At 41.5% G+C, this 23,109-nt stretch overlaps 2 protein-coding genes across 6 annotated transcripts in view; one reads left to right on the top strand and one right to left on the bottom strand.

Annotated features, from left to right (window-relative positions):
• PCCA (propionyl-CoA carboxylase subunit alpha) overlaps positions 1 to 14,135 on the top strand; it is a 277,569-nt gene extending 263,434 nt beyond the window's left edge. For all 4 annotated transcript variants that reach the window (XM_030476424.1, XM_030476421.1, XM_030476422.1 and 1 more), the window contains 2 exons: positions 10,326 to 10,403; positions 13,802 to 14,135. In XM_030476424.1, the coding sequence (XP_030332284.1) occupies positions 10,326 to 10,403; positions 13,802 to 13,870 (147 nt within the window). In that variant the 3' untranslated portion in view covers positions 13,871 to 14,135. The remainder of the gene's footprint in view (positions 1 to 10,325; positions 10,404 to 13,801) is intronic.
• Positions 13,889 to 23,109, bottom strand: part of GGACT (gamma-glutamylamine cyclotransferase) — a 28,880-nt gene continuing 19,659 nt past the window's right edge. For both annotated transcript variants that reach the window (XM_030476426.1, XM_030476427.1), the window contains exon 2: positions 13,889 to 17,973. In XM_030476426.1, the coding sequence (XP_030332286.1) occupies positions 17,483 to 17,956 (474 nt within the window). In that variant the 5' untranslated portion in view covers positions 17,957 to 17,973 and the 3' untranslated portion in view covers positions 13,889 to 17,482. The remainder of the gene's footprint in view (positions 17,974 to 23,109) is intronic.

Genomic DNA, 23,109 nt, shown 5'->3' with positions numbered 1-23,109 from the left:
GAAAAGTCTGATTTCTTTAGTGTACTGGAGAAATGGGAATCTAAGTAGCTCCCAGTCTGCAGCTGGGTTTGGCAGCTCAAATTTGCTCAGTGTGTGGAAACAGCACAGCTGAAAAATGGGAGAGCGTGAGGTAGTTGTCCATCCTTCAGGTGTTGCTGTTGCTAGCAATAAAGCTGCCTGGTTATTAGCTACTCCGAGATTGGTTTCTCCTAACCTATAATCTATGCTACATAGTGTTAGTGCAGCAGTCACTGCAACAGTGCTGTGCTCACAGAGAGATGCTCTCAGAGTGGTCAGCAGCACAGGGAGCCGGGCTGCTATACCTCTACTTCATGTGTAACTTTACAAATAGTGAAGAAATGCCTGGAGAGGGACATTTCTTTGTCTGAATGGCCCCACTCACAAACTCACATGTATTGCTTGTGATTCAGCTATAGGGCATCACACCTGGTCAGGTAAAATGTATGATGTTTGTTAATCCCTTCCTGTGTGCCTTTAGCCAAATGAGAAGGCAATGCTGATCTCTGTGTATTTCACCCACTCTATGTGTTATTGTTTTTCCTTGAAGCACAGTGTTCTCATTTGGCTGCTGTTGCTGAAAAATACTTTGGTCTGATGAGCCCGGTAGAAGATTGTGTGAGCATCCTCTATCCAGCTGGTCTGATGAGCAGTTTTCAATTAATTTTTGCCAAAAGATACTACATATGCAAGGAATTTATTTTCTTTTCTCTATAAGATGATCTATGGATTTTAGTAACACAGTGGGGAAGTGCTCTTTGTCACTTAGAGAGAAGCAGAACTTGTGATGCTGCCAATTTTTTAGCTTTTTAGTTACTTTCTACTTTCTTTATTTTCCTTCATGTGATCAGAAGACTGTAATTAGTTGTCACTCAATTATTCCTGGAAACACAATGAAGGCACTTAGAAGCAGAAAGCAACATAAACAACAAAACAATTTGAAATCTGGCTGACTGGGAAGATGGTTCATATTATTTAGGGAAAGAAGATTTAAATCTAGCCTACTTTCCTCACAGTCATATTATACACGAAATACCCATTTTGGGGTGCGAGGGTGTTTGCATGTTTATTTTGTAAGTATTTATTTTAAGTAAGATTGTTAATGATGAGTGTGCATTAGGATGAAATTCAGTTTTAGGAGAGTTACTTTTTGGTTCCCCATGATGCCAAGGGCCAGAGAAACCACTGGGATTGAAGTCCAGGCAAGGGATTCACTCTGTTTTGGCTGACACCGATGATAGCACAAGCCAGCACTGATAGTGCACAGCAGTATTTTTATGCTGGAATATGGAGATTGAACTATGCACAGTTTTAATCTCGCCACGACTACCACAAATATAGCACCATAGAAACTACTAAAGCTGCAAAAATTCAATGCTTTACTTCACTGCAGGAAATGGGCAGGCACTTGCAAAGATTTCTTCTTTGTCTTGAATTGTTTGGCTTGATTTTTGTGCCTGTAGCATTCAGTGCATTGAAATTGCAGGGGAAGGGAAAGCCCAAGGTCCTAATGATCAAACAGGTAAAGCAATGTTGTTGTACCCCTTTTAAAAGAAGCCACCCAAAGTGCTTCCACAGCCGATTCCAACTTTGGTAGTCTGAACTGTCCACAGCAACAAAAAAAGATCTGAACTATCTTTATTGCTTTGTAGCCTTTGCTGTATTTTTACCTAAGAATATAGTTTTTGCTTTTTCAGTTTTCTATCTGTCAGAAATGCAAAGATTTTTTCTTTTAGTTGTATGTTTCTCTTTGTTGTTTTTCTTTTTTCTTTTTGTATGAAATTAAGCAGAACAGGTGGCATTACTAAGCCAGGCATTGGCCAATAAGCAAACACCAGTGCTGGAAGCCTAAATCACTTTAATGATTCCTCCCATCCATAGATATGTAAAAGGAAAGCACATCTGGGTAAGCACCCCAGCATTACTGAATCATTGTAGGAGTATGGCAAAAAGAAGAGGACAGTTAATTATTTTGACCTAGGTTTCTAAATTTCCTCTCTTCTTCCCAGTAATTCGAGATTACCCCAGGTTTTGGAAGTTACCACCATTCAAACTACTCTTTAAATGGACTTTTCTTGAATGAAAATTTCTTAGGTTTGAAATTGATGCTAGAGCAGTCATGGGCATTGATGCTGCATGGGATGTTTTTCTCTGTCAAGATGTCAGCTGCTATACGCTAATTATGTCAGTAATTTAAAAAATGTGTAACCTGAAGGCTGCTTTTTCACTTGTATAACATACAAAACACATTGCTCTCAGTGAGTCCACATTTTAAAAAGAGGAAGATGTTTTAAGCTGCATTTCAGTTCTTTTAAACTGCATTCCTCTTCCAGTTCAGTTGCATGCACGTTATTTTAATTTCTCTTGTTATTCTTTAGAGGAATAGTTAAAAAAAAAATAAAAAAATCTTTCTCCACAATTTTCCATTTCACAAGCCTTGGAAAGTTCATGCTATGGGAAAAGATATGTTTTGCTTGACCTCTACTGCTGAAATACTCACTACTAAAAACCAAAACAAACCAGCTTCCTAAGTTCTGTTTCTCACTGCATCATTTATTCTCTTGAAAGAGAAAGTGGAGTTAAGTGGAATTATAAAGTTACCGTTGCTGTCAGCCAGTTGTGTGTTTTAAATCAGATTTACCTTTCAGACCTCAAAATCTAAAAAGAAGGAAAAAAAAAAATCTTTCTTACCTTACACTGGTTGGAATTTGTAACAGAGAAATAACAACCAGGAAAAGCAGGGAAAATGTATTTGCTTAAGTAACAGTTTCACATTTTATTTAGAAACACACAGTATTGATAATTCAGTAAGAGATTATTAAATCCAAATAAGATTTTTGTCTTTTGTGAACCTTTTTTTTTCTTTTATTTTTGTTTTTCCCATTTTCTTTCCCTCTACCTCCTTTCCTCTCTCCTGTTCTTCAGCAATCCCAGAGCAAATCTAAACTACATTTTTCAGTTAAATGGAATTTTCAAACTTGACCAAATGTGGTCAAAAATCTCACGTAGTTTTTATGATTCTATGTATTAAGTTATTTTCTGGGGTGTATTATTGTGGGGGAAAAATATCTGTTGCTAAACAGGAAAGGGAAACATTTTCACAGCTGTGAAAATGTAAGAGTAAAAGCATTTAAATATTTCACCATTCTTACAACACAAGGCTTCAAGTAATAATTGTGCTTACGTTAAAACCCACCTTAACTATAGTAATTGCTCATAATGTATTTGTATATTTTTTTTATATTTGACTTGAATAGGTTTTTCTTCTATATCTTTATGCAATTGCACAGTCTAAGGTTTGTGTTCAAGTATGATGTAATTAAGAATGAAATCCTATTCTGGTGATGAGCTGAAAATAGTCAATATTATTAGTTTCCTCTTAGGGAAGAAATGCTATCATTCTTTGGAAGTAATTCATAAGTATTATTTTTCTAATTGGTGTGCTTTGCCATTTCAAATAATAAGCAACTTTTTGGCCATTGGTAAAAAAGTTGACTGATAAAAATTGGTTCGATGGAAACTTAAGCCTTGCCTTGAGCTGAGTAGCACAAGTATTGCCCCCAGACGTTCTTTGCCTGCATATCACTTCCCCAACATGCTGGGATCTCAGAAGCAGTTGGGGAAGTGTGTTTTGGATAAGTGGGAGTGCAATGACCAGCGCTGATTGCTGTCAGGGGGACATCACTGACCTTTGGTTAGTCAGAGGTCACAAAATTTGGGATGTGCTATCTTTGGATTTACTCGTTAAAGGAGTGTGGCAAAAAAAGTTTAATAATGATTTGTCAAGTACTTTTAATTGCTGCTAATTATGTTTGCAGCTCTATAGCTCTGGTTTCAAAGTTAATTTTGTACGGAAGAAGGGAAAATCTGCACTAATTATTTTACATGGTAATGGACAATGTCAAGGAATTTCAATTGCTGCTCATCCAATTCCTCTTGATTTGTTTTCTTGTTGGATGCTTGCTGCCAGATTGCCAACAAGTCAGAGAGAAAAAAATCTGGGAAGAGAATGATACCAGCATGGACTAAGCTTAAACAACAAACAAACAAACAAAAATCCCAGTATCTTCATAAGGGTTTTAGATAGTGACTACATACTTAATTCAGTGTTCAGTGGTTTTGCACAGGCATAAACAAGGTGAATGTTTGTAATTGTTTTGCAGAAGGCTACAAGAGAGGGTAACTGGGTTTCACATGGCACCGTCTTGCATTGTCCCTTCTTACTTATGAGGCTTAATAAAGGACACAAGTCGCAGCATTGTTGACATTGCGAGGGATATTTACTAGTGTTTTCCCAAAGGTGAGAAAGGAGATATCAATAAAATCCAATTCTCACTTCACTTTTAACCAAATCTAAGATTGTTTTTGCTTAAGGCTGTCATTGTTATTTTTCCCTTCAGCTCCAAGAGCCTTAAAAATGTTACGCAGCAGAGCACCTGTGTTCTAAATATAATGGTCTTAAAAATGTAATTGAGGGATTTTCACTTTTGTAGGGAAATCAGCAGGGTTGATATTGATCCATCTTTTTAGGGGGCCACAGTGCACCAGAAGGTGATACTGTAGAGGGCCCCGTAAACCCTTGGAGCCTTCTGTCTAATTTGGCAGAAAACCACAGAATGTCGGACAACAAAAGAATGATCCGATTCCATAAGAAATCTTCATCCCTCCCACCCCCTTTTCACAGGATTAAAAAAAAAAAAGACAAAAAAAAAAAGACTTAATTTTTTCAGCTGCACACAATGATTTGGTGCTCACTCTTGCATTGAAACAGTTGCTGTCAGAACAGGCAGGAAACAGTTTTCTTCTAATTGCCGAAATCATTCGGAAGTGCTTCATGCACGGCTTCTGTACAGCAGATGCTGTGCATTAATTGGCCTGTGTAGGGCTGACCCAGGGTTCCTTGCAGCGGGCCCAATTTTAGGCAGAGGGTTTAAATAGCTTATTTCTTATTTTGTATAACCTGGCGTACATTATAAGCGCACTTGCACGTGGGGTACTTCATGGTCTGCAGTTTCTAATGTCATGTGGGTTTCAAAACCTGTGTTTCTTTGGTAATGTACTAGCAGCAGGTAAGCTCTAAATACCATCCATCAGGAGTTAATTTTTTATCCAGATACTCCAATGACTGATGAACCTGTCTTTTGTATGAATGTTCAGCACAGGAGAAAGCCATATGCCCCTGGCACTGGTTCCTATGCATTCTTTACAGTTCATAGTGAGGAGATTAAGAAAAAAACAAACCCTTACGTTTACATGTCTTTCATTTATTTAGCAGTTAGCACTTTCTAAAATAGCTCAATTTTTTTCTTTTATTTTTTCTTTTCTTTTTTTTTTCTTTTTTTTTTTTTCTTTTTTTTTTGACAGTGAAAGGAGATTTAGGTCTTTTAAAGCAATCTGACTACCACTACTCATTTTCTTTATCAGGAATATTACTGCACACCCTTAATAGGGAACCTTGTTTTGCTACTCCCCGTCTGTTCAAAACAGACCTTAGCCCATTAGAAGGTCCTCCCTTGTGTGGGAAGACCACAGCTGTTACTGTAAATCTCATCCAGTAACTGTATCACCCCCATTTTGTGGCTCTGAAGGATGAAATTGAGAAATGGAATACTGTGCAGTCATCCTTTACATCTCCAATTTTAGGCCTTTGCACATCATTTTCATGCTTTTATTCCAAATCAAACAACATTAGTGAGCACCACCACCCTGTGCTAAATGCCTAGTGTCTAAAGGCAGCACCTATGATCTTTGTTTTTGGAGGATTTAGAGGCAAGTTGGGGTTTCGTTGATGGTGGATTTTTAAATTTTATTTTTTTATTTCCCTCTTTTCCCTTCTTTCCCCCATCAGATCTTTCCCATTCCCCAAAATCTGTTTGAAGCAGAAATCCAGACAGTAACGAGGTGCCTAAGATGGAGGATGCTCTGTTATGCCTCCACAGAGGAAGCGAGAGCTCAGCATGGTTACAAACACAACTTTAAAAAAGGTTTCTGTTTCTTTAAATCCTTCTGAATAAAGTGGCTCTAACTTCTTATGAAGGATATTGGGGGTTTTAATCAGAAATAAGAAGTGGTTTAAATCATTAGCACAACAAAGCAAACTATAAGCTTGAAGATAAAAGTCTCGGGGGAAAGAGTCCTCTGAAAATAAATGGGACTTGATAGATTTCCATATCATTTATAACTTCCCTTAATTACACTTGGAAGACTTGCCAGTAAAACTGGAAAATTGGCAGCCTATATCCATTATAGTAATTTTGCCGACCATGGCAAGCAGCTGGCTTTACTGGATTTTATTTCCCATCACTCACAATTAATCATCAGCTGGAGATGTCTGAAACTCCTCGAAATGTAGCAATACTGTGTGACATTCAGGCCTCCTTAAAATGCTGAAATCTGCTGAGCAAATGGGCTGAGTTCCCCTTCCAGTGAACTCATTTTGGTGCGAGGCAGGCTGCCGGTTAATGAGTGCCACTTCGATAATCGGATGCGAATGTGAACCCTGACCTCATGTCAAAGGAGAGGACGCAGCAAGCTGGATAAAAGATAGGGGATTCAGATCTGCAAACTTTACACCAATTAGACAGAGAGCGGGGAAATACATCAGTGCCGATTGGGTTTATCAGAAAGACTTGTGGGGCTTGTGACCATTTTGTAAGCCTAACATTGAAGATGTCCTGTCACAATCATTAAGTCTTTATCAGATGATGCACAAAAGTCTGAGGAAAGTGTACCATATTCACAAAGATCCATCCCGTGGTAGCAATGCCTTGGGGTGCGCGCTGTCTTTTGGTGTTTCTAAGGTTTAAAGGGACCTATCCAGAAGTGCAGTTTGTCTTTACGCTGAAATGAAAACTCTTTGGGGTTGCTGCTTCTCAAATTCTGCTTCCACCCCATGTTGTGAGTTGCTTGGTTGGGAAATGACTGGAGACAGTTCCCTGTCCCATGTGTAACCTTTTGCAGAGCAGATAACAACCACCATGCAGTCCGTGCGTTATTCATACAGTGCTATTGAGTGTTCCCAAATTCACATTATCGATGTTTGCAACATTGAGATCTTAAGAACCCTCCTGTTCAATGATTTTTCTCATCTTTTTCTTTCTTTTTTTCTTTTTATTGTTCCTTTTCACTCTGTGAAGAACAAAACTGAACAGCTACTTTGAACTGCGCCATGCAGAAACAAGCTACTAAAATACAGACTGCAGGTCTAACAGTTAATCACTCATTTATTTTACTATTCCAAGCAGTGTTAGAGTAGATTTGTCGGTAGCGTAACTCTGTGAGAGAGATACCTGCGTTTAATTTCTTTTAAGAAAAGGAGCCCTTTTATTTCACTTGGTTCCAAACAATCAGATGTTTTGTTTGATTTTATTTGCCTGTTTTGACAGATTCAGGTCATCACTGAGACCTCTCTAAACTGAAATGTAAAGATCGTGGTTTACACTGGTTTACCATCTACTGAAAGAAATAAATTATACGATGAAAATACTACATTAAAAATGGTCCAGATAAATCCTTAGATAGGGCAGAAAGCAAGAACTTGTACACATTGCTGTGATTTTAATTTGCAGGCTAAATAACAGGCAAAAGGATATGTGCAATTATGGAATGAAAGAAATTGGACAATGCCCAAAAGACTGAAAAAGAGAAAAGAGAGATACAAGTGCCTAATTTTAGGATTTGTTGCTTTGCAACACAATGAATGGAGCTGTAAAGGTTTAACGTAAGAACAGTAATTAAACTTCTGTGCTTAAGTGACACTTTCACCAAGGCAATTTTCAAGAAATTGCACATCATCAGAAGTACTGACACAGCATTTTCACACGTGGTACCTGTGGAAGGTGCCTCCTTCCTTCCAAATTAGTAAGACTAGATATTAACTGGATACTTTGTCTATATATTTTGTGGGTTGGGGAGGGGTATTTCCTTCCCAGACACCACTTCCTTTGTCATTAACCCAGCAGGTATTATGTAAAACACAAAAACTTTATTTTTGGAAAGGGAGGGAACGTGAGGCGAATTTCAGATTCAGGGACATTTCCATCCCACAACCACTTAATACTTCCTGGCATTTTAATGCCAGATCTAGAGACAATTCCATACTTTTCCAGCAGATGTAGTTCCAGAACTCTGTTTAGGTAATTGCTAACTGGTTCATTTGCATGCCATCCACCTGATGAAGCCATGTTACAGCTGAATTGCACTCGGGCTCGAGAAGAGCTTCTTGTGCCCTTGAAATTAGGCCACTCAGTTCAAATCTGCGCTCTTTAGCATCTCAATCTTCAGCAAACTTTAGAGGCCCATGTTCTTGGTGCTTTGATAACTGAGTTTAACCAGAGTGTGTCAGATTTGTTTCTGGAATAGGCTATTAAAAAACCCTCAAAACTCCAACAGACTTTTTTTAAATCATTATTATTGTTTTTTAACAGAAGTAGATATTCACAGCTTCCTCTTAACCCCAGAAATGTCTGAGGAGTTCAGAGCAGATGCAAGAAAAGCTGAGCAGTGAGATAGGGAGAAGAGGAAGAAAAGAAGCCAGGAAGGGAAGAACAGGCTATTTGGACAAAGCTACAGGCAGAGCAGCAGGTGTGGAAGGAACCAGACAAAAGATGGGGAAAGGGAATAGAGGGGAAGTAACTGGAGACAAAGAATAAGTCTTTGATACTATTCACTGAATTTGACACTGCTAATGACTTAAATGCTCGCCTGAAGCTCAGGATGGAATTTCTGCAGGTGAAGTGTTGGGTGTTGCTTATTCTCTGTATCCAGTTAGTACACCATGTTCCCAAAGCAAACAGTTTCCTTATTTACCCCAAAAAGCCAGTCAAACTGCTCTTGGCAGTCTGCTGGACAAAGAGTGCATAAGCACCTTTTAACATAATGTCTTTTCTTCAGTCTTGCTCTGAATCCATAGGCAGGTATCAATGCTTTTCAGTCATTGCTAGTGCATGCTTTAGAAAAAAAAAGCTTTCGATTTTCAGAATGTACTTCATGCCATGTGCATTTGATCTCTGACTTCACACCTTTCTGTTAGACAGCATATTCCTCCAAAGTGGAACACACTTGTCCTTAAACATGTATTATTTATTTTACGTGTATTTAGAGAAATATATCTATATGTATGTATATAAACAAAGAGATTTTGAGGGCACTGGCACCTGTAACAAACAGACAAGTTGCAAACTCTGGTAACAAACCAGATCCCTGCAGGTCTCAAATTACCCTCTTTAATGAAACTTTGGCATCAGAATGAAAGCATCCCAAATTTGCTGGGATAATGAGCGAATGGCAAGCTACATCTGCTAAAGAGCCTAATGCAAGACTTGCAGTGGGCACTTGCAGCCAGGCACCCCAGAGGGGTGTACCTGCGTAAGTCCTTAGTAAATATTGGCATGGAGGGCGCAGTGCCCTTCCCTCTTTGGCATGCATCATCTTCTTGGGATGACTGGCTGATAGCTGGGTTACATGAGGGATAAAGCCTGAGTCCTGTGGTTTTCCCCTCATGTATAGGCAGTCTCCCCCAACACTGTAAAGCTTCAAGTGGCTGTTTCCTCTGCACAGTGTAGTCCAAGGCATTGAAAGGAGGATTTGATCGCGATGCACAGGGAGCCCAGCAGAGCAGCCCTGTGGGTGACCTGGAGCTTCTGCTTGCCTGTGCGCAGAGTGCAAGCCAGCAGAAAGAGGAAACTTGAGTGTTTCCTTTTAAGAGCTATCAGCTGTGGTGAGAAGGATGGTTTTGCCTCCGTGTTCCCTCCCCTGTGGATGAGAGGTGGTGGTTCCTTGCAGGTGTGCTCCGTTCCATCAGTCTAAAGTCATCAGCTATCATCTGGATGCTGCCATGTGCAGAGGTGTGACTTTCTGCTCAGCATTAGCACATTGGGTAATGCTGGAGCTTCCAGCACATGCTCCCCGGACACCTGCCAAGGAACTTTTGGCTTCCGAATCAGGATTAGTATCTGCAGGATCTGCACCAGGGAAGCAAAGCAAAGGCTTCCCAGCTAAACCTGCACAAATCAAATTTTGCTCTGGATTTAATTGATGTTGATCTGTGGTGGATATGTGGTTTGTCTGGGGTGGTAGTTTTAAGCAGGTGATTCCTTTTTCCCTATTTTTCTGCTGGTTTTGGTAAAAGCAATTGCATTTTGTGGTTGTGGTCTGTGTCATGACTGTGTAGCTGGCTGCCTTGATTTATGCCATCAGAGTCTTTAGAGCATTTAATGAAATAATCCCTTTATTTTCCAGAAGAATCATACACACTTAGAGCATTTAAAATCCTCTGTCCTCATTTTGTACTCCTTGAATTTTACCAGGTTTCAGAAGGTCAAGAGATTTGTGTAATTGAAGCAATGAAAATGCAGAACAGTATGACCGCTGTTAAAACAGGCAAGGTAAGCTACCTTGGGTCACTTAAAACCATATGCAACTTGTCAAGTAGGATAGGATTTAGAAAGAAAGAAAGGAGGATTCTGGTTGTTAAGGAATTAAGTCTGATTGTTGTAAGTCTTTCAAAGTGAGTTGTCATTAATTTTTAACATTTGGATCTGCTATGAATGCTGTTAAGTAGTTCTGAGCCTTAGATAGCACAGCAGTAAATAGTTTTACTGGCTTCAGAAATTCAGATAAGTCTTTCTCTCCTAAATGGTTTGTTATCTGTGATTCTATGTTGCAGTGCTAAGTTGAACTGAAAGGTGTTACAGACTGATTCTCCAAATTCCATCTTTCCAGAGAGCAACTGAAAGAAGGGAGATCTCTTTGTCAGTTAATTCATTAATGGCAAACAATTTGACATTAAAAAACCCACTTAGAATGAGGCATAGAAATTGCTTTTGCAGGAAGATGAATGAAGCGATTTGTTTATTATTGTGACTGTTAAATAAGAAGACTAGATCTAAGATGTGTTAAGTTTTGCAAGGCTGTGTATTGTGATACCCTGTTTCTGAGGGATCAGCGTTGCAGCCCCTGACCTGAGACTCTCCTGCAGTGCAGGATGTACCAAAACCAGTGCTCTGGGCGGGGAACTGGTGAAGATTACATGATAAGGATGTGCCTTAAACCCCATCTGGTTTAGGGACTGTCGGTCCCCATGTGAGGGTCTCAGAGCATCCCTGTTCCAGGTTATAATTCACAGCCTGAAACCATCACTTAGATATGGGCCCCTGATCCATCCTTTTCAAAGGGCGAGCAGGGTCTGGATCTGGATTATGTATTCTCTTCTATCTAGTATTTCCTCACCTGTCCCAGCCCTTCTCCGCCTGCGGACAAGCCCCTCTGCTCTTCCTGAAGCACTGCCATTTTGCTATTAAAAACAACAGAACAAACCCCAGTGCGAGATCCCTTATCCCGGAGGGAGGCAGCAGGGAGCCTGGCTCTCCAGGGCAGGGAAAAGGTCGGGCACTGGCAAGATTCGCTGAGATCTCAGGATGGGTCTCTATGCCAAGGACTGTTTGTGTGTTTACAGGAAAGGCTTATTTGGCACAGCACTAACATTGTCGCTGAGGCTGGGACCCAGGGCTTGCATCTTCCAGTGTACCTAGTGCAAAATTGGGTCTCAAGAGAAAGAATTGCAGAGAGAGGGAGAACATACCTTATCCTGTTGCTCTAACGTTGCCACTTTATGATTTTATTTCATGCATTAATTCCTATATATTTTATTTTCTCACTTGATTAATATTTCCCAGCATTTAATTTTTCATCTTTGCTTCTTTTGTTTAACCCCTTATTGCTGCCTTTTTACATCCACTGCTTTTAACCAGGTAGTATTTGTAATTAAAATGCCATTCCCTCTCCCACCTACTCCCTTTTATTTTTTACTGTGACCTTCCCTTTCCCATCATGGTGTGCTGTAACCTATGGACCTGTTCCTTAAAATTCTGCTTGTACTTCTCCCATTAATAAGTATCACCCACTCGTTCTATACAGATACCATGTAAACCCCACATTTGGATTATTAATCCTAAATGGGATGTGAATGGTGCACAGGCCATTCAGTAGGCCTTATGTGCACCTTACAATGTCCCCTTGGTGTCTGCGTTTTAATAATAAGCAAATTATTTGATTCTTTAGAATTTTAAGAATTTGAAAAGGCAAAAAAGTTTTGGGCTGTGTAGAGATGAAGCTGCTAAACAGGATTCATCCCATTTTTGCAGTGCAAAGTCATGACTCTGAGTGCCAAAATAACTTGGCTCCTCCACAGGAATGGGTTGTTTGGCACTGGCTGGTAGTCTACATTTTGATGCCCTGAAACTGTGTTTTGAAACTCAGTTCCTTTGTCTTCAGCTGGAAGCCGTTCCCATTTTCATTCCTGGCTGAATTCCTTTTCTGCATCCAACCCTATCTTCCTGTTTGTAATTGTGAGAAAAGTGGTTTGGTTTTGTCTACTTTGAGTTTACTCCAGCTGCAGGTGGTTTAAAAATGAGGGAAAGATGGAGAGGGACTGTTGTGCCTCCAGTCTCCTCCAGGACAGCTGCGTGTGGGTCAGAACGAAGAATGTCACAAACCACTGGGGAGTTTGAAGCGCTGGCCAGCCACAGTGTTTGCTGAACCTTGGCTTTGTAGACACAGAAAAGAAAGAATATTTTTCACACTGCTTCCATCTCTTTAAAGATTGAGGCTCAGAAATCAGGTAGGCTGCCTAGCTACTGATGTAGAAATAAAGACCTTTTTTGTACATCATGTCTTTGCCCACATAGTATCCAGCTTTGTTTCTTGAGCAATGCTACGAATATGCTACATGGCCAGAGATACACTTACAGCTTATGTGGCTTTAGGCTATCAAACTAACTTGGGCATGGGGAATATTAGCTTGGCATTTTGGGTATTCTCCAAGTTTCTTTTAGGAGCCCAAGGTAATGTTTGGATGACTTAACTTAGGTAACTGCTGAACAAGGTTTTGACCAACGATTTGGGCATGTCAGTGTGAGCTTTGAATTAATATTGCAAGTAAACTCTAATATACAGCTTCAAGTAATTTCTGGAGCTCCAATGTGCTGAAAGGGAATTCAAACATGTTGCAGCCTTTTACAGAGGAAATGAGGGACTAGTGTAAGATGTTTCTGTTTTAAAATTCAGGAGTCTGCACATGAGTATGTAACTCATCCTCTGATGTAGCTGCATTTGACAGTGGCGGGCCTTTGCCAAGTTCAGTTATGTTAAAGGATCCCAGTTAAGTTTGAATCAATCTATCCCAGTGCTCTGGGGATTGAGGGAACTCCACTTCATGGTTTCAGTCCCAAAATTCAGTTATATTTAGAATCTGTAATGCAAGAAATACTGGAATATTTAATTGAACCGTCCAAGTGTGAGTGTTGAAGAGTCAGCCTGTCCTCTAATAAAAGATTTTAAACTTTATTAGTAAACGAACAGCAGTGCAGACAGGTGGAAGAAAGGTGCCTTTTAAAAGTGCCATCTCCATCTGACATTCAGGTCTTCAAGCACCCAAGTCATAAGAAAACCAGCTAGTAGTAGATGCCTAAATACCTTGATGGCGTTTGACACCATTTGGTGAAGCACTGGAGAGGTGGTGGAGTCTCCATTCTCAGAGATACTCGAAACTCAGCTGGACTCTGAACACTAGAGGTTAAGACATCAACCTCTTGAGGCCGAGACATCAACCTCTTGAGGCCCTTCCAACGTACATCTGTGATCCCTGTGGTGGTCATAATGTCGCAGTGGCCACTTAGCCTGTGGAATGCAGATGTGATACTCTATATAAGCAATGTCAACCAAACCATTTATTTAACCATGCTATTGAGGGAGGTTTGAAATTATTCCTGTTTCTGTACCGCAGGTGAAAGCTGTGCACTGCAAAGCTGGTGATACCGTTGGAGAAGGAGATCTGCTGGTGGAACTGGAATGACGCGTTGCCTCCACAGTGTTGAATTAGCTAAGCCTTTATTATTTTCATCCATAAAGTAAGATTAAGGTAATTCAACACAGAAAATGGACAGTCCTACGCACAAGGTTTTATACAGACATATTTATTGAATCAGTAGTTAAGACAGCAAACACAGATGTTAAACCTTGGCAACAGATCCCAGATTTTTACTTCCAGAAATACTTGTACATAACCTTTGTAATTCTTTGATTTTTCAGGATCAAATAAAATCATTTCTGCTTTAAAACAGGAAAAGCCTCTTTAAAAAAAAAAACCAAAACCACCAAAAACCCACAACAAAAGCCCAAATCCGATTTGTCTTCTCAGTGGCAACATCACTGTTTGAGACCCCAGCCAAACAGTGCAGAATGGTTGGTTAGAGTGAAAAAAAAATAACCACTGAGTGAACTGAGCCGTTTTCCTACACTCTGTGTAAGTGCTGAAAAAGTACAGCTAATGCCTTAAATTCTGATCAGGTTTACTGTTATATTTTGAAGCCTTCATATAGACTAGATTTGACTTACAGGTTGAATGTTTTATTTTGCTAGTGCAGACCTTCCCCATCTATTTTCATTTACAGTTGGCTCCATACTCAGATCCCCACCATCCCCCTCCTTTATCTTCTTTCTATTGATTGGAGAAGAGAAGGCTGCGTGGAGACCTCATAGCAGCCTTCCAGTACCTGAAGGAGGCCTACAAGGATGCTGGAGAGGCACTCTTCATTAGGGACTGTAGTGATAGGACAAGGAGGAATGTGTCCCCCTTGTGTTTAAACTTAAACAGGGCAAGTTCAGGTTAGATATAAGGAAGAAGTTCTTTACTGTGAGGGTGGTGAGGCACCGGAATGGGTTGCCCAAAGAAGTGGTAAATGCTTCATCCCTGGCAGTGTTCAAGGCCAGCTTGGACAGGGCCTTGGGCAACATGGTCTAGTGTGAGGCATCCCTGCCCATGGCAGGGGAGGGGGGGTTGGAACTAGGTGATCGTAAGGTCCTTTCCAACCCTAACCCTTCTGTGATTCTATGATTACTGGATGCAAGTCTTTCTTTACAAGAGGAGCTGGCACTGCCCTCGAATTCCCTCAGCCACCCAGTGTAGAGCTGGAGGCACTTGCTGTCCCCTCTGGCCAACCTTCTTCCTTAACTCTTTATAGAAAAGGGAGACCAAGTGATCTTTGTCGTGCAGAGGCTCTTACTAAAGACTGTGTGAAGAACTAGAACTGCTCATAATACAAGACTATATCCTGCTGAAAGAGCTGTGTATCCAGTATGGGCCTGGAGAGGAGGAAGACTGAAGAGACTTAAATGGACTGAGAGGGCTGATGTCTTGGTCAGAACAGGTAAGAAGACATGGGTTTTTTTTTTTACTCCTCGCTCAGGAGCTCCATGCCACAAGATGGTGAAGATACCAGAAGTTTACTGGGTTCAAAATGTTAGTGTGTGGTTAAGAAAGGCTCTTTCTTCTATTAATTGATTTAGCTCAGTAATTCAGCAGCTGCAGCTCACTAGATGCAGTGATACCTCTGCAATCCCTGCACACTGTAAGCATCGTCTCTGACCCTGTGCTCTTGCCTCCGCTGCTGCCCATGCTGGGCCAGCACACTGGGCTGCTCCTGCCTTTGGTCTCAACTCCTATGGCTGTTTTTTTTAACCTACCTCCTTTAACCTCTGGGGCCTGCTCTCATTTTCTTGCCTAGGATGTGCAGAGTCATGCTACTTCCCAGAGAAACCCCCTCTGGCCAGAGGCACCTGGGCTATACCAGAAGTACAAAACCAGACTGTGTCAGGGCTGGTGACAGGGCCGGTGACAGGGCCTTACCAGGAACATTTGTGATTCTGCTTGACACTTCGAATTGAAGAGGCATCTTGCACGTTATTGAGACACTGCGAACAATACCACACGGCCAAGGGGGAATAACGTAGCGCAAGGACTTGCTTATGTTAGTTTACAAAACCCATCAAGGTGAGTAAGGAGAGTGAGTAGTACCTGCCCTTCAGGAAAATTAATGCTTTTGCATTTGGAGAAGCTGAGGCAGACATCCTGCAGATCTTCCTACCAATCTCCTTAATTCCATCTTGCCCTTTCCAAAAGGGAGCACAGTTCAGCTGCTGCAGGTTGCCCTAAACAAAAAACAAGTATTGCAAAGAGACACAAGTATTCTACTTTAAAATTGCTTAAGTTGTTACTGCAGCAAGACAAGCTTTCTGTCTGTTATTTAAATGAGATGCAGCAGTGCCTACTACTGATAAAGTTTAGGTTGATTCCTTACCCTGGATCCCTGGGCTGATTCCTTACCCTGGACCTCCTCTGCCCATCACAAGGCTACTGGCAGCCAAGCAAAAGTACAGTAGTGTTCTTAATGGTATCCTTACTACATTTCATTGTACTTTGGCTCACTGCATGGCATACATTCCCTGCTCACATCCTTTTGGCAGCTTTGTATGTTCTACAATCTGTATGTACCAAACACTGCAGTTGAAGGAAAATACAAGGCACAGAAGCGTAACAACAGAAAGCTACGATTTCCCCAGATTGTACAGAAACCAGCACAGTTGGTTGGGTCAGGAGGATAATAGTCATCTTTCCATCTTTTTTTTCCCCCCGTTTAAGTGTTGCAATAACCACAGTGCAGGTCCTTTGGATGTTTTATATCATGTACAGAAAATCTTTCCCTCGTTAGGAAATGCAGTTTGCATACGGTTGCAAGTAAGTTCTGCATTAAAGTGCTTGGCAAAAAGTCACCTTGATAGTTAAGTGCCCACAACAGCTGCATCTGCTATAGCGTGATGGGCAGCTGAAAACAGGTTTGCTTTTCCTGGTCCCCAACACCCCTCCATCACCCCCACCTCCCCAAACCCTACAGTCACTCTGAACTGAAATGGTACCTAAAATGCTTAGAATGCTAAATTTAAAATATGATTTTAAATGTAATTCTCTTACACTCTCTTAGTATTTCTTCACAGTATCTTATAAAACTAAGTATGTTTTAAAAATACTCCTTTCCAGTTCAGAAAAACATTGCAATACAGAGTAAGAATAGTCTTTAATTTTCTCTATTTCTCCAGCCATTTCATGTTTGTCTTGAAGTGCATAGTACCTATGTTGTCATCTCTCCCAGTTTACATTCAGTACCCTACTAAACACGATTACAAGTCAATATTAAACATGAGTTGTGCTTTAGTTTGCTTGCAGACATGACTTTTTAAAATCAGTTTTAGCTATTAGTGCAATCGTATCATTATTATTCCACCCATCCTGGAGAACTACACAAGCAGATTTGTCAATGCACTGATGCAAAAGGGGGGGGAATTGAGAAAACAATTACACCCCAAAACCGATGTGCACAGATAGTTATTTTACACCTCATGCAAACCCAGTTACTCGCAGGTTAGTGGTGGTGAGGAGGATGCTGGCTAGCCGGGGAGGAGTCCCCATCTGTGGGTCTACAAGACAACACTAGCGCCAAGGCTCCCAGGTTGGGAAGGTTACAAGAGATCCTGCATTTTAATGAAAAGGCATTACAGCTTTCCTGGAAAGGTTACCGATCAACACGTGCTTAGTACTACGTCTTCGGCCGGGCTGCGTCACCTCCCGTGTCTAATCCCGGCTTTCGCGTAGGACATAGGAGAGGCCGTGTTTCCCTGAGGAGTCGTAACTGTCATGGTAGGGGAGGCCAACCCACTCGGGCGGGTATGTCGTCGTGCTGTACACAAAACACTCTATGACGCCCTCGGCAGCTGCCCGTGCCTCACCCACACCACCCTTCCCTTCCCACTCCACCACCTCGATTCTCATCAGGGTACGCTGGTACATGTCTGGGCAGCCTTCGAACTCGTCCAGGAACTGCAGCATCTGGTCGTCAACCGAGTAAATCTCCCCAGCGACGTGGTGTCCTGTTCCCGGGATGTTCAGCATGTAAGGAATGTTGTATTTGCCTGCAATCACCAGTGGGTACTTCTCCACCGTGCGGCCCCATCCTTGGAATTTCGCTAGCCCCTTGGCTGTGTTGATCATGTGCTTGTAGTTGGGCTGGCCCTTCTTAAGCGTGCCATAGACGAAGACACGAGCCATCGTACCTGCAAAAGCAGCTGAAAGACAAAGGTGTATGTTACCCACATGGCCTCTTTGGCCAACGTTCTGGAGAACCTCACCCACACTAAGACGCATTGTACACACAAAGACTGGGTGTGTGCGAAGGGGGTCTTGTAGTCCTACACCACATTTAAATATCATACTAAATTCAAGTATCTCTTGAAAATTTTCAGTCAAGAACTGTTAACAGTGAGAAACAGATACCAGGGGCAAGTCAGCCTTGCAGTTCTTTGCTGTAATCAAATTACAGCCCATGGTTCATCTTAAGGAATCCCCAACATCAGCCGATGCATTCCTGAGCCTTGGTAAAGCTCTAAACCTTTCTTCATTTTCTCTCTCTCACCATGATGGAGCTGTGCTGCAGCGTGTAATGCTCAGCAATACCCAAAAGCAAGTGTAACCTGGCGTTCAAATGGGATAAAAGGCTGGCTTTACTGAAAGGTAAAGGGGGGAAAAGATACCTTCATAGTTCCTGGGTTATTTTTCATGCAGTGCTCCATTTATCCCCCATCATTTCTGTAGGGCAGAGGTAGTTCTTGCACTGTTTGATGGTTTCCTACGTTTTGCCCTCCATCACTGACTACTGAGCAGAGCTGCCTCACCCACAGCCGGCTGGCTGGGCCAGACACCCAACAGCAGAGGAGCACCTCCACTTCCTTTTGGAAAGAGGGTCACTGAACAATGTATTTCAAGTTTGAAAAATCTTTAAAAAATAGACTGGAAGAAACTTTATCTATTTTCTCCTATTTGCTCTTATTTTAGTAAACTGTTAGATCAGGTCAAGTATCCAAAAGGATATATTGCTGGCCAAGAGAGTGTCATTGAAAATCCTCAGTAGCAAAGCAATTTCCCCCTTGGTGAAGTAAACAGGTTTTCTCTGTAACAAAATAGTTTTCCAAGCAAAAATGGTGTGTGCCTTTATTTACTGGCAAACTGCTTTCACTTCAGGAAGAAAGACCGCACTGATTTCTCCCTCTGTATTTTATCAGATATACTTCAGTGTAATTTATCCTTCATGACATAAAACAAGTTTTTGGACGCAGCTCATTCCCTGACAATAAAAAGAGCATTAATATTCAGTCCATTTGACTCCCTTTTATAAGAAAAAATCATTACCTTTCAGATTGTGTTTTGAATAACAAACACAGATCCTTCAGGAAGAAACTTGTCCCAGTAGGGATTGAGAAAGGATCAGAGTTAAGCACTGAAACATGCAATTAATTCCCATTAGGGGATTAGGGCACTCGTGTTCACTTTGAATCAGAAAAATGAATTGTGAATTAAATTGTTCACTACCAAGAGGTTACTTGTCAGAGTTAATAAGTTAAAAAATAAAAAGGGAAACCTAAAACGTACATAAAAAGCTCAATAGCTAGTGGTGCATCTGTAAGAAAAAGATACGCTTCATTTCCATTAAACAAAAGCTCCATCCCTACTGTAAAGCTGGAGATAAGCTTCCAAAAAGTTTACAGGAGTGTTGCCACTCCTGAAATTGGTGAAAACAAAGTACAATTTCTGATGGTGCAGCAAACCGCTATTTGGAAACATTACTGATTTAAAGAGACAACCCATCATCCTACAGCAGGACCCACAAAATTCACCACCACCATCACCACCAAAAAAGAACTTACTAACCCCAGTTTGAATCAGTGTTTTCTGATTTAGCATTCAATTCAGCAGGCAGTACAAATGGAGACGGGGCTGTGGCTTTGCAGGCAGGCAGCTGCTGAGCTCTCTGTCACACCGCTGTGGTCCACAGCGGCCCAGTTGCTCACACGGGATGGGCTGGACGCAAGGACTTCTATTAAAAACCCAATAAAACCACAAAGCCAAACCCAGCCAATCCCAGCTAAGGAGTGATTGAAATAAACTTGGTAAAAACATTTTCTGAATGCCACTTCATAGAAATAAGACATACAGAGTTTTCTGTGCAATAAATCTGGTCTGCTGTGTGCCGCATGTTGAGTTGCAGAAAGGCTGTTAGATGTATTAGCATGATTTCCAGCACTCACTTATCATGGGCTTTCAAAAAATTTTTAGCCACCTTGTGGCAGGAGAGTAAAGAGCAGAATGTTATGAGGGTTACTTCACAGACTTCCACTAAGCAGCTGAAAAGAGTTACAGATGGCATCCCTTCGCTGAATCACCAACAAGAAGTTGCCTTTTCTCACTTCATCCAGTTTGACACTTCTTACCTCCGCCAAACCACCTAAGAGGAAAAGCAAGCCCACCAAAACCTAAACAAACCCCACCCCCAGACTCTATACTGACTATTAGCTGCTAGGACAGAACAAACTCATTCAGAAGGTACTTCCATGAAACATTCATGCCAGAATCACTAAAATTTAATGGCATAGGGAAATGCAAGTGAAATCTGTATGTCATCTCTCTAAACTATTTCTTTTAGCTATGAAAGGCAACCTGCCAAACTGCTCACAGATCAATTACTCGTTGCTTCCTTACACAAGAGGCAAATAAAGTGACTATTTCAGGACCATGCAGGTGCAAGATGCTGTTGGGTGAAAAGTGGCTCGTAACCGGTACCAACCAGCAGCCCGGGTTGCCGCTTGGCATTAGTGGTGGTAGGGCTGCATCACTGTACCCACGTCTGTCCTTGCATGCTGTTGTGACTTTTAGGTCAGGGCTTTAGTTTTCCCTCTTGAGGCACAACAGCTCCAGCGTGGTAAGAGAAGGATTGGCAGCCATGGGGCCAGTCGCTGGCTCAGTCAACGTGCACTCGCAGATGAAGCTGAGCTGCTGCAACCAGGCTCCTTGCTCCCAGGCTGTGCCTAAAACAAGACCTCTCTTCCCAAGCAGCAGCAGCTTTGACAAAAAAACATCCTTTCACCACAATTCAGACAGTTACGGGATACCACAAGCTTCTTTTGAAAATAAAACAAGAAATAGGACATGCACTATGCTGGCTCCAGGGCTGTTTGTGATCATGGTAACAGTGGTTTTGAGTTTTATTTTGTTGAAACTTTTTTTCCCAACTCAGAAAGTATCCATTTCTCTTGCTCCATACAGTAACATTATTTTCCCTTGAGAAAAATTCTCTGCATTGGCTCGGTGACCAGATATAGTTACACATTAATTCTTCAGAAGTTTCTTAAAACTGTAGGAAACAGGTGAAAAAACAAAATGCCTTGAACTTTAAACTTGAGCCCAGTCTGTTTGAATGAAGCAAGTTTTAAGGTCACTCTTCACTCAATGCTAACTTTCAAGAAGGACTAACATGCCAGAGAGGACTCCTGGGACTGCATCCTGTTGGTCCTTTGATGCTTTCATTTTGTTGCTTGCTATTTTCTTTATAGCACAGACAAGGGCTTCCTGCCCGGGCCGACCCCTTTCCAACCTTGCTGAATACCTCGGAAAAAGTTTATGGCAAGACACCTTTCTTACATTAACCACAGAGGCACCAGCAAAACGATGGCTCCTTTGAAATCAAGAGGTTACGTCTCCTCACAGCAGTTGTCCGCTCAGAAACTGTGAGGTGCTGGTTTGTGAAAATAAACAAGATATTAGAGTAACCAGTGCCACGCTGGATGCTACCGGGCACTACCTAAAACATCACTTAAGCTACTTTACAGATACTTTTAGTTTCACCCTTGGATAGTTTACATCCCCAAACCAACAAATAGGCCTGCGCTTCAGCTGAAGTATCTTGGAGTACCTGCCAGGAGGCAGAGCGAGGATGCCCTCCCTTTGGACAAGCATGAATCACAGTGCTGCTCATGTGCCTCGCACCCATTCGTCATCACAGAAAATACTTGCCTTTTGTCTGTTTGAAAACGTTTCAAATCACTTTCAACTCTATAACATAGAGAAACTTCATTAGACTTTTACTACAATCAGAAAGAGTTTCATTCCCAAAGCGACTGTTAGGAGCAGGTCCAGAGGCTGCCAGATGACAATCAGGTAAAACCACCACATGAACATGCAGAACTCACTGATTAAGAGACTAAATTTCTAGACAGTGCAGAGACAGGATTGTCAACACATCAGGAGGACAAGAAAAGGAAGATGAAGAAAATGGAAAGTCAATGGATGTGGACAAATTGAGTCGGGGGGTGGGAAGTTGTCCCCCCAAGAGAATATTATATCAATATTATTAAGTATTGACTGATTTGTCCTAATACTGTATGAGCCTCAGACAGAATATTGTACAAAGGTCTTGCTACCACAATTCAGAAACCTGCGGACTACAAAAGTAGTTAGAAAGAGCTCAGGGCAGAGCACTGAGTGCAGGACTGTTTTTTAGGGGCACAGACCGAAAAAGCAGGAGATTAAAAACAGCAGCTGAGGAGATGAGGCATAATCACCTACAAATATGTAAAGGTTTCATAAAAGAGACAGTGGTCAACAGCAGATACCTCAGGAAAAGCACAAGAACAGGGCAAGGCAACAGTGACGCATTTCTAGACTTAGGTCAGATCCTTCTTAAGCCAGAGGTGATGAGCACTGTGGTGCATAAAGGCCTTTTCCTTGCAAACCACATGCAACAGCAGCAGCACACAGCAGGCAGCCTCACACATCAACTCCACATGGGTGCATGAGATGCAAATTGCTTTGGGGTTTTCCCTGCCACCTACTTGCTTCATCTGATGGCTCTTCCTCCCAAGACAGGGGTCTCTGAACACACCGTAAGTGCCACCAGATATCTTTCAGCTCTTGCTCTCTTCTAGGCTGATGAATCCATGTATGTTTAACAGAATGGAAACACTCCTTACGCAACCATCTTTGCCACCTCTACCTCTAACTTTTCTGGTTCTCCTATAGTTTTTTGAGATAAGGAAACTGGAACTGAAACATTTGAGAATGGATAAACCATGGATTTATACAGAGATATAAATCACGTCTCATGTTTTGTTCACACTCCTCACCCCCAATGCATTTATGAGTGCTACGGAGCAGTGGACTGATGTTTCATAAGAACACAGTGATACCTCAAGCATTTTATCCTTGAGTGGCAACTGGGTTGTGAAATGTTTACTGAAAATCCAACTTTATCGAAGCCTTGAAAACTGGAACTCTTGAAAAACAGGTATTTGTTCAAACTATCATGGATGCTCCAGTTAATCTTGCCTTAGGCGAAAGGTAGCACATTAAATGGCTTCTCAAAATCCCACTGA

Source organism: Strigops habroptila, chromosome 2, assembly GCF_004027225.2.
Source record: "Strigops habroptila isolate Jane chromosome 2, bStrHab1.2.pri, whole genome shotgun sequence".
Taxonomy (NCBI): domain Eukaryota; kingdom Metazoa; phylum Chordata; class Aves; order Psittaciformes; family Psittacidae; genus Strigops; species Strigops habroptila.
This window is presented reverse-complemented; position numbering and strand designations above follow the sequence as displayed.